The sequence below is a fragment of the Lytechinus pictus genome, chromosome 1 (assembly GCF_037042905.1).
Source record: "Lytechinus pictus isolate F3 Inbred chromosome 1, Lp3.0, whole genome shotgun sequence".
In the NCBI taxonomy this organism is placed as follows: Eukaryota; Metazoa; Echinodermata; class Echinoidea; order Temnopleuroida; family Toxopneustidae; genus Lytechinus; species Lytechinus pictus.
The window spans coordinates 12,791,366-12,802,132 of record NC_087245.1 but is presented as its reverse complement, the minus strand read 5'-3'; the positions used below and the strand labels follow the sequence as shown (position 1 = coordinate 12,802,132).

Genomic DNA, 10,767 nt, shown 5'->3' with positions numbered 1-10,767 from the left:
AAAATAAAATGCACGCAGTCATGACTATCCATTTGAAGTTATCATGATGTCGTGTTCCAACTTTCGTTTCGCTTATAAAATGTTCTTACATGAAGTCGTTTTTTAAATCATGTAATGTCTCTTATATTAAGATAATATCCATGAATTAATGAACAAATGCATTAAATTTTGTTTGATACAATATTTTTTATTCTAGGGGGAGGAAATTTGAATATTCATAAATTCATATGATTAAAAAAGATGGAATATACAGGAGAGATTACTTTTCTCCAATGAATGTTAAAGAAGAAATTTAAGGCATATAGAACTGGCCGAAATGCGGATCTTTAGAATATCATAACTCTGTTATCCTTGTCCGATTTTGTTTACATTTTACCAAATTTGTTTGATTCTTCTACTTTCAGCTGCATTCATGCCATGTCATATAGAAACATACTCCCTTTAATTCTTAATATATTCAAATGTTATACAAATCAGTCATATACTAATATTTGAAGCAATCATATTGTGGAATAGTGCATTATTGAAATTCCATATTTTCAGCCATCTGTAAGTTTGGATAACTATGCCTTTTATCTTAATACCATTTTTCGTGCGCATTATGACAATCTTCGAGACGTTTGAATTTAAGCTGTATTTAGGGTCTGCAACTATTAGACTATGCATACGGTGTAGGGCGGTTTGTATCGCGATAGCTCTGTGCGCTGGGTTTGTGCGCTGGCTTGCTTCAATATATTCTGTGCGCTGGGTTTGTGCGCTGGCTTCAGCCTGGTCCATGCCAGCTAGCACCAAACGACAAAGCGCTGGGACTTTGAACGGCCGTTGTTCGAGATCGGCCTTTACTCTTGAATCAATCTGCAGTTATGGCAGTTGAGCCCAACGAAGGACTGTTTCTTAATCTTATTTCTTCTCTAACTTCATAATCAGGGGAGTCAGTGCTTGATTTAGACCTCTATTTTGGTGAGAAACACTTAAAATCGTAACCTCAACTTGGCGTTTTTCTTTTGCCGTTGTGATGCTAATTCGGTTCCCGAGTCAAGATGGGTTGACCAAAAGATAAAAGCTAAGAAGAGACATTTTCAACATAGTCATTGTTTTTTTTAAATAAAATTTGTGAAAGATTAGAAGGTAAAGACCATTGTCCAGGTCCTTATAAATGTATTTGTTCAAAGACAAAGGTCTTGACTTCTTACCTAGGCTAGGGACCTACTGAATTTTGTCTTTGATCTGAATAGACCAAAAGCTTCGGTCTCTGTTATGTTGGTTGTTCAGCTGAACTCCGTTGGCTTCACTCACCAAATACAGAGACCGAAGTTCTAGCGCGATCTGTACAGGGGACTCAATGGCCATATGTTTATGTGTATTAAGTTCGGATAAAACAGGGCAATGAAGCTGCGCGACAGCCAAGGTAAGTCACTGTTTTTGTTCCTTTTAACTTGATTTTCCCTGTTTTTTGGCAATTAATGCCAAGAGGGAATATTAATTCGCATTTCGGTCGCGTTAATTTTCAAAAGTTTGATTCATTAAAGACACAAATTGAAGAGCCCCGACGGGGGGATTTTGCATTGTAAGTCCCCTAATGGTGGCTGCACGATAGCGAGCCGTCTGTGTATGAGGAGAAATTAAAAAAATAAAAAATGTTTAAAAACTCCTCGAAACAGACGGCTGCCAGCTGTCTATGATCTGAAGTAAGATGTGTGTTGTGTATGGATGGGTATGGTAAACTATTGGATCGTATGGTAGTGGATCGTATTACCGAACACTTTTCATGAATTCAATCATATCAAACACATTATTCTCGTAAAATTCACCAAACTTTCACCATAAATACACAATTACCTACAAAATATAAATTTGTAAACATTTTGCTGAAATCGTTTTTCCTTTTTACGATATTAGCTTCGAATCGGACTCCTGTTCCCATGTGAAATATTTTGGTCACTTGAAAATGGTACCGTATTACCGAATGTGTGTTTTCTATGGGAAAAGTTGAGAAAACAACAACATCACTGATGAGCTAGTCTTACAATATTTTATTATCCTGAGAATATAAAGACTTTGAAAATGTATTTTTGACCATTTTTGATCATCTTTCTATTCAAGTTCCCTTTGGAAGGATGTTGCAAAGTCGTCCGTCCACAATTTCAAAATGCTTCTTCGTCATTTCAAGTCACTAGGTGGGGGATTAAAAACTTCTACAAAGAAATTTGAAACTCATTAAATGTGCTAATTTATGCACATTAAAATTCACAAAAAATGCTTCTTTTATTTGTTGACCGATTTTGATTTTTTTTTGCTTCCATCTACATGTAGTAGAGCTTCATGAGGTTCACCAAACTTGTACTCCAAATTTTGAAATTTTGACTAGAAAATTGTGCTTATTTATGCAAAATTTATTCATAATCATCAAAAATGCTTCTTCTTTATTTGTTGACTAATTAGGATTTTTTTTTCATCCATCTGGTAAGCTACATGAGGTTCACCAAACTTCCACACAGAATTTTGAAAAATATGACTAGAAAATTATTTATGCTAATTTATGCAAAATTTATTCATAAATCACAAAAAATGCTTTTCTCCTTCATTTGTCGATCAATTTCAATTTTGTTTGCTTTATATGAAAGCTCTAGGTGGGGATACAAAATTTCTACACAAAATGTTGAAACTCATTAAATATGCTAATTTATGCATATTTTTCAAAACTCACAAAAAATGCTTATTTTTTAACTGATTTTGATTTTATTTTTGTTCCATCTGAGTCTCTGAGAGCTGCATGAGGTTCACCAAGGTTCTACACATAATTTAGAAATTTTGACTCGAAAATTATCTATGCTAATTTTCTACTAAATTTATTCATTAATCACCAAAAATGCTTGTTTGTCATTTCTTCATCAATTTCAATTCTGCTTTCTCAATTTATGTCACAAATATAATTCAGGGATAATAATTTACTATAGTGTCAACTGAACTGAAATGGAAAATTTTATTAAAATTTGTCACAATATGCTGGATGAGCTCCACATCATTGATGTGCTAGTTTTTTGTTCCATCTGAGAGCTACTTGAGGTTCACCAAGGTTCTACACAGAATTTAGACATTTTGACAAGAAAATTATTTATGCTACTTTATATGAAATTTATTCATCAATCAAATAAACATGCTTCTCTGACATTTCTTCATCAATTTCAATTGTTTCCTCAATTTATGTCACCAATATAATTCACTACAGCGTCAACTGGGCTGAAATTAAAATTTGTGTTAAATTTTGTTGCAAGATGCCAGATGAGCTCCACATCATTGATGTGTTAGTTTGAGCCCAAATGAGTTTTAAATAAAGCTGAAGATCTAAGCTTTGATATGATATAGGTTTTATAAGAAGAGGTATTTTAGATGAGTCAGCTTCCAGTTTTTCATAGGCCAAGTTCATTTAACAGCTTGCAAACAAGAATACTGCACTCTGATTGGTGAAAGATACAACACACCCACCCAAAATCCAACGGTTTCCATGCTGGGGCCTCTCCAAAGTCACACTCACTATTTGGTAATCTCTTCAAATTACCTGCGCTTGTTGTTTTGAAGCATTATTTAGCCAACCAGAACTCTTGATTTAATGCTACTCAGAAATTTCAGAAATCTTGTCTTGTATCTTAATGGGAAAGATGGCTCTTGCGCCATCTAAAAGGTGCCACATATCAAGAGTGATATTGTGAGAAAGTACAGAGTTTGAGCTTTCTGATGATATAGATAGTATTCGGGTTCAAAGTAAAGGTTTTGCACAATTAGAGTCATCTTTTCATGCCTGAAATTCTTTAATTTATCAAAATGTTTTTTTAAAGAAATTACCAATATAGAAGAGTAACATTTTCATATGGTACAAAATGTTCAATTTTACATGAGATAAAGTGGTTAATTTCTTGAGAAAGAAAGCCTCACAATTCACAAGATTTTGTTGCATTGATGTAAATTCAGCCACAAGAGGATTTTGATAAATCTTGCTCATTTGCTAGCACATTAGCATAGGGACCTGCAGTCTGACTAAAGTAGGCCTACTTCTTAAGTATCAAATATGTGCCCTGACAAGTTGTTTAAAGGGTTTGTGACTGGTGAGCCATTATCTAGCAAGGCATCACCCCTTTTACCAATCTTCAAATTTCATGAGGCAATCCACCAGTATACAGTTGAAAAAAAAATGGTTTGAAGATATTGTCTCAGGATCTTGGGCTGTTTTGTCTATTAAGCAGAATTCTCTTGGGTGAGGATAGTTCTATCCCAACCAGACAAAATGCAACACTGACAGATCTTATACTTATAGTTTGTTATACTTTTGATTTGAACTTGCTACCTCAGATGACCTTCTTTTGATAATAAATCTTATTTGAAAGTAATAGATTTTCTATGCTGAGATGAACAATGTTGTAGGTGTGGCCTTTATTAAATATATACATATATATATGTGTTTTTCATTTAGATCCCATAGCACCAAGATGAGCAGTGATATTTCCTCTGTGTCTGGAGGTGGGGGTGTGGCCCCTTCTGTCCTTCAGATCAAGACCCGTCATCTTGTTCGGCCACCAACCCCAGAGACAATGATAACTGATAGGCCTAATGACCCAGATATCAGCATATTCTGTGAGAAATGCCATGAGTTCATCAGTGTAAGAGCCACCCAAGAACACAGGAACTTCCACAGTGCTCTTACTGTGCTTGGCTACACCGGCAAGGAACAACCTGAAAGTGTGAAGGGCCTGCTCAAAAAGAGACAAGAGCTCATGGTTGCTTTAAACAAGAAAAGCAACCCAGACAGACCTGTATCCTTGAACAGGCTGCAGAAGATCAATGAGGCTTTTGAGCTTGTAAAATCCCATCTTGAGGAAACTTATGAAGAACTGATCCACAGTAAGGAGAATTTCATCTATGACTGTCAAGGTATATCTCTGAACTGCAGCGCCCCATGTGTGAGGGCAGTGGGAATTTGCTCCAATGATAATAGCCGTTGGAAGTCAAAGATGGAGGATACCCGAGTATTCCAAGACTATTATGGCAATGATGTTAACAAATGTTTCTTTGGTATTTATGATGGCTATAATGGTAGGTTTGCTGCAGACGTAGCTGCAAATGACCTTCACCATGTCTTCCTTAATGAGCTTCAGAAGGTTGATGATAAGGTCTCCTGTACTTGCGCCGTTAACCTTGCCGATAAGAATGATCTGACGGACTATCAGCTTGAGCGAGGCTCTCCTATCGTGCGGAGTGACAGCATCCGTCACATATTACATGAAGAAAGCGTCAACATCATCCAACAGATCATGCATACATGTGAGAGCAACCTGATGAAGATAAGCAATGATGACAGCCAGCTATCACAGAGAGACAGGCCTATGCGAAAGAAGAAAAATAAAAATCCTGAGTATGAGAAGGTTTCCCAGGCTTACCATAATACCTACCTATATCTTGATCAGTATCTTTCATATGGAATTAATGAAACCTCACTGGTTCGCTGGAGTGGATGTTCAGCTCTGTCTCTTCTCATAAGTAGTGAGGAACATGTTGGAGTTGAGGATGGAAAGGATGGAAACAAAGTTGGTAATAAAGATAAAGACATTCCAAATGATAATGAAGCAACAGAAGAAAAGAAAGATGGAGAGAAGGAGACTGAAGAGGGTGAAAAAGGCAGTGCATCAGAGGATCCAGAAAAGGAAACCAAAGAAGATGATGCTCTGCTGGAAGAGCTTGGTGTTTTGCACATTGCAAATGCTGGTGAGTGAATTCATTACTTGTTTTGATGAGAGGTAGTGCAGTGGAATGAAACCTTACAGATAAGTGATTGATCATTGGCTTTTACATCAAACTATTTGGTGTGAACTACACTAGATGGTTTTGTATAACGTTCACCCGATTGGGTCACTTGGAAGGAACTATCTCGCTTTCCATGTACATGTTTAATCTTGTCTGTATGTTTCACAATACCTTTGACAGAGCTCATAAATCATATTTGAGTGAACATGATATCTAGTTTGATTTAATTATTCTAGTCTTTGTTGGCTATGCTTCTTATTTACATGTTCTAAATTATTTTAATTAGGACTTTTAATGTCAACCAATTGAACCAAATAAGATTGAATTATGCAATGCCAAATCAGCAGCAGTATTTTAAGCATTCACATTATATTTTTTTGCAAGTTTAATTCCCTCTGGAATAATATCAGAAGAATAATGAAACCAAAATTAAAAGAAGAGGGGGAAATGTGATTAAGGTCGTTATTGAAAATTGTCTCTTAATAATATGCCATTTGGGTAATTTTCATTATTTGGTAAAGTATTCTTTGTATGATTTAGTTTATTAAACCCAAGAGAGGGATTAATTTCTTGTATGAATTTGTTACCTCATATGTTTTAGGAAATACCCAAGCAGTCCTCTGCAGAGCTGGGAAGGCATATAGTCTATCAAAAGATCACACTCCTGGAAATCAACAGGAGAGGTCACGTGTGGAGAAGACAGGTGCATCAATCCATGCAGGGGGTCCAAATGGGCGGGTCAATGGCATCCTGGACACCACAAGAGGTCTAGGTAACTATGGAGACCCACAACTCAAGAAGGCAGTCATCCCTGATCCATACACAACCAGCATCAAGATTGATCAGCATGCTGAGTTTATTGTCATGGCATCCTGTGGCTTGTGGGATGTACTGACCGATGAGGAGGTCATCTCATTGGTCAAGCAGACCCTTGCCATTCGCCAGTCACGAACAGAGGCGGAGAATGTTCCGGACGGATTTGGTGGCTATGGGTTGTCAGACGATACAACATATGGAGAGGATTTCCTTGGTGAGTCATATGTGACAGGGTTGGGCACCAGTTACGACCAGGCAGGATTTGACAATACAGTATCATCAGTCATTGACATAGATGCTGCTGAGGGAGACGAGGCCAATGTCCAGAAGAAGCAGTTTAGAAATCCACTTCAGTCATTGAAGGAGGATGCCGATGATGAAGATGATGGTGATGATGATGCCAACAGCAAGTCACAGATAAACTGGAATGAACCTCTTACTGATAAGGACACTGATGATCATCAGAAAACAACATCCAATGAAGGGAACAATCAGAAGAAAAGTATCAGGGTGAAAGGTGTTGTGGATGCTAAGGCAGAGAGCGAAAACGAGACGGTCTCTGACATGAAAAACTACAAGGAAGAATTCAACGACAATGCAAGCATGAAGACAGACTTTGAAAGCCTGATTTCTGCACTCTGTGAGGATGGGAATGAAGCAGATGTTGAAACTCTGACAGAGCTCCACACCTTCTATGCAAAGTCCCGGCTTTCCGATGGACGTAGTATTGTAGATAAGAAGGAAGAGTATAGATTAACTGCGGAAATGATCAGTGAAAGACTAGTTCAGAGTGCCTTATTGGCTGGCTCAAGGGATAATATCACTATTATGGTCATTCTTCTTCATGGTTGCCAATTGTGAATTGCTCAATTCAAAACTTGGAAGTATGAAGTATATCATTCATTTTAATTTTTGCTTTTTAAAGAATCCTTACGTGAGACAAGTTTGTAAATGCAGAAATTAATATATATTTAATTTATTAGCCTGTTTCACAAAAAATGATTTTGAATGTCTAAAATGCCTGAAAATCAAACACAAATTCCTATGTTCAACTTTGGATTTACTGATTTTCAAGTTTCAATTAATGCCCCCTGAGTTGCTTTTCAATGCTAGTTATGTGTCACATGCCACTTAACTTTTTTAAACTGTTTGGCTTATGTCAAATAGTTTATATCAAAGAGCATTTAGTTTGATCTTCCAGTCTTACACTGTAACACTTCATAATCATACTAGTATATTATGAGGAAAAACAGGAAATTGAATGAAAGAATATTGACCAAAGCAATGCAGTAAATCTTAATGACTATGCCATATCAAGGAATAAGGGTTACCTTGCCAAGGGAGCATGTAAATTTGGAGAATGCTTTAAGCTAAAAAGGAAACTTCAGCTGAAAAAGGGGTAATGATCATTATGCACCTCTGAAAATATTTTTTAGATTACAGCATCAGACAAAAGCTTATTATCAATATCAAAATGCCCTTGTAAATAATAATTTGCCTAACCACGCAAGCACATATAAAGTGTTTGGATATGTACTATGTAAACCAGACAATGAAGTCTCCAAATGACTTTTAAATAACTTGGCTTCTGAAAAGCATGTCCTCACTCTAGAATGAAATGAATCAATTTCATTTTCTGGCAGAACTTGATCAGTAAGAGTAGGAACACCCACTAATTTGTAAATCAGTATTATTTTTTTGTTTGTTTTTGTTTTTGCTCTAATAATTTCTGCAGCAAAGTACCATTTTAGGATACTGGGGAGGATCTTCCTTTTGGCATTCAGTTCAGAGAAATACAATTGTTCTGCTTTTGCCAGATGCAGTATTGCTATTATATTCATAGTATTCCGTCCAATTTCGTCCCCTGTATTCATGCCAGGGTGGGACTTACATGTGTGTGTTTAATGTGCAAACTTTTATTCTTTTCTTAACATTTGTGAATTTTAAGGAGTTAGTTAGATGATGTACAAGGTGCTACATAAGCACTTGCCCGATTGCCCTGGGCAAGTAAAAGTTAGAGTCGGGCAAGTGTTCTGAAGTAAAGATAAACTCTACTTACCCGAATTGGGCAAGCAAAATTCTCAGAGTAGAATGACCAAAATTAGGGTCGATATGATTTATCGACCCTAAATTTGATCATGGCGGGCAAAATAAAATCACTTTGGAAAAAGAAATGCAATAAAGGTAGATCAGTTCATGTCAAAAGAGAAAAAAAGGTCAATGGTTTATGAAATCGCAATACTTTCTTTTGAAGAGGTAAAACTTTTTTTTCAAGGATTTTTTCGGGCAAGTGAGAAAGATTTTCGTGCAAGTATATTCCAACTATTTAAAAATGTACTTGCCCGAAAGGGCAAGTGCTTCTAAAAATGTTGTAGCACCCTGATAATATCTATCAGTATATTGGTAAGAATTAAAATTGATTTACATATATTTTAAGCAACAAATTTACAAGTGGAAATATTCTGGCTTAAGATTTTATCCTGTGTATTGTTTTCTATTCTGTCAAACAGAATGTTATTTTTATTATCAGTTTGTGCTTAAAACTTTCCACAAAGGATATATCCACAATTGTATACTCTCTTTAAATTTAGTATTTGTTTTGAGCAATGATCCCGATTTCAGTTTTGAATAGAATAACAGAAAAATAAGCACAATTTGAACAAGCTAATGGTTGACTAACAGAATGGGGTCAATCAAAAACAGTCATTTTATGTTATTGTTTCTACCAAGCAAATATTTTCATTCCACAAATGAAGTTTGTCAATGAAGACCACCCAAAAAATTGCTCGTAGAAATATTCTCAAACAACACTCCCTTGAGTAGCACTGCCCCCTCTATGTTTAGTAAAAGGTCATTTTAAAAGTATAAAGATCATCAATGTGTAGTAGTAGAGTCAAGTGACCAAGTCATCTTAGTACGAATGGAGTTTGGGGTTCAAATCCTATCATCACTAATTTAGATATGCCACATTTAGTCGAGGCATTGCAAATAGGTACCTAGGAGGAATTTGTTCTGTGAAATTCTAAAATGCTGTATTGCAAGGAATGGTAGCAATGATTTAAACTGGGATGGGTCTTGTTCTGAAGGTATTCAATTCATTTTAACTGTAAATGGTTGGTGTTTGCAGCAACGTTGAATGGTGCAAAGTTCCACTGATTTGCTCTTCCAAAACATTCATTCCCTCAAAAAAAATTGTTCAGGGTGAGTGAACTTTGCAGTTTCAAGAACTTTGGTCGCAAGCACACATTTTTTTATATGGACAAACCATTATATACAGAACGAGATATTGATGTCTACAAGTTATTACTCGGGTGTGCAAATAATGCAAGAGTAATGTCAGCATACATTCCATAGTTTACCAATTTTAGGACATTTATCCTAATCAGGGCCCTGTTGTATAAAGAGTTGCGATTGATCTGATCAACCCCCAACTATGGAAAGCCTGCAATGCCTACCTCTAAAATGCACCTTTAAAAAAAAATTGTAGATATGATGTATATTCATACATTCATCATTTTCTTGACAATTTGGTGCGTTTGCCTGTGTTTACAAAGGACATTCTGCAAATTTCCTGTAGAAAAAATTATGACACCGATGTTATGATTTCCATAGTTATGATTGATTGGATCAATCGTAACTCTTTGTTAGATGGGGCCCTGGCCTTTTCAATTTCAAGTAAAATATGTGTGTAAAGTGACTGAGTGCTTGTGCATATAATTATATATCTCTATGATGCTCACTATTTTGGCATTGAATTTCTAGTATTCTATGTTGTAAATTTTGTCATGAGTTCCTATTTCCGTCCTTTTCCAATAAAAAAAAACACAATTTTTTATGCAATATTTAGATTCTATAAATGATTTGTTTGTGTGCAGATCTTTCTGGATTAAATTTAAATCTTGACATTTCACAAAGCTGATGTATTCATTTACATGCATTTGTATTACAGTGTGTCCCACCAAAAAAGGGGAAATCGTGAATCGCAGATAATTTTTTCAGCATGGGCAAATGATTTATATCTTATTCACCTTATCATGGATTTCATTTTTGATTTCATTTTTATGTTGGCCATATGATCTCCCAAAATAACCTGGCCTAGATAGGGTTAAGATAAAACTGTTGAACATTTAGGCAGTACATTGTTATAACAAAAAT

General features: G+C 35.8%; 1 protein-coding gene across 1 annotated transcript; it reads left to right on the top strand.

The window, feature by feature from the left end:
• Nucleotides 1–712: 712 nt before the first annotated feature.
• LOC129257649 (protein phosphatase 2C-like domain-containing protein 1) lies at nt 713–10,454 on the top strand. The gene is made up of 3 exons (XM_064096321.1): nt 713–960; nt 4,469–5,757; nt 6,398–10,454. Exons 2-3 carry the CDS (start codon nt 4,485–4,487, stop codon nt 7,471–7,473), a joined length of 2,349 nt encoding a protein of 782 aa, XP_063952391.1. The 5' UTR covers nt 713–960; nt 4,469–4,484; the 3' UTR covers nt 7,474–10,454.
• Nucleotides 10,455–10,767: the final 313 nt, after the last annotated feature.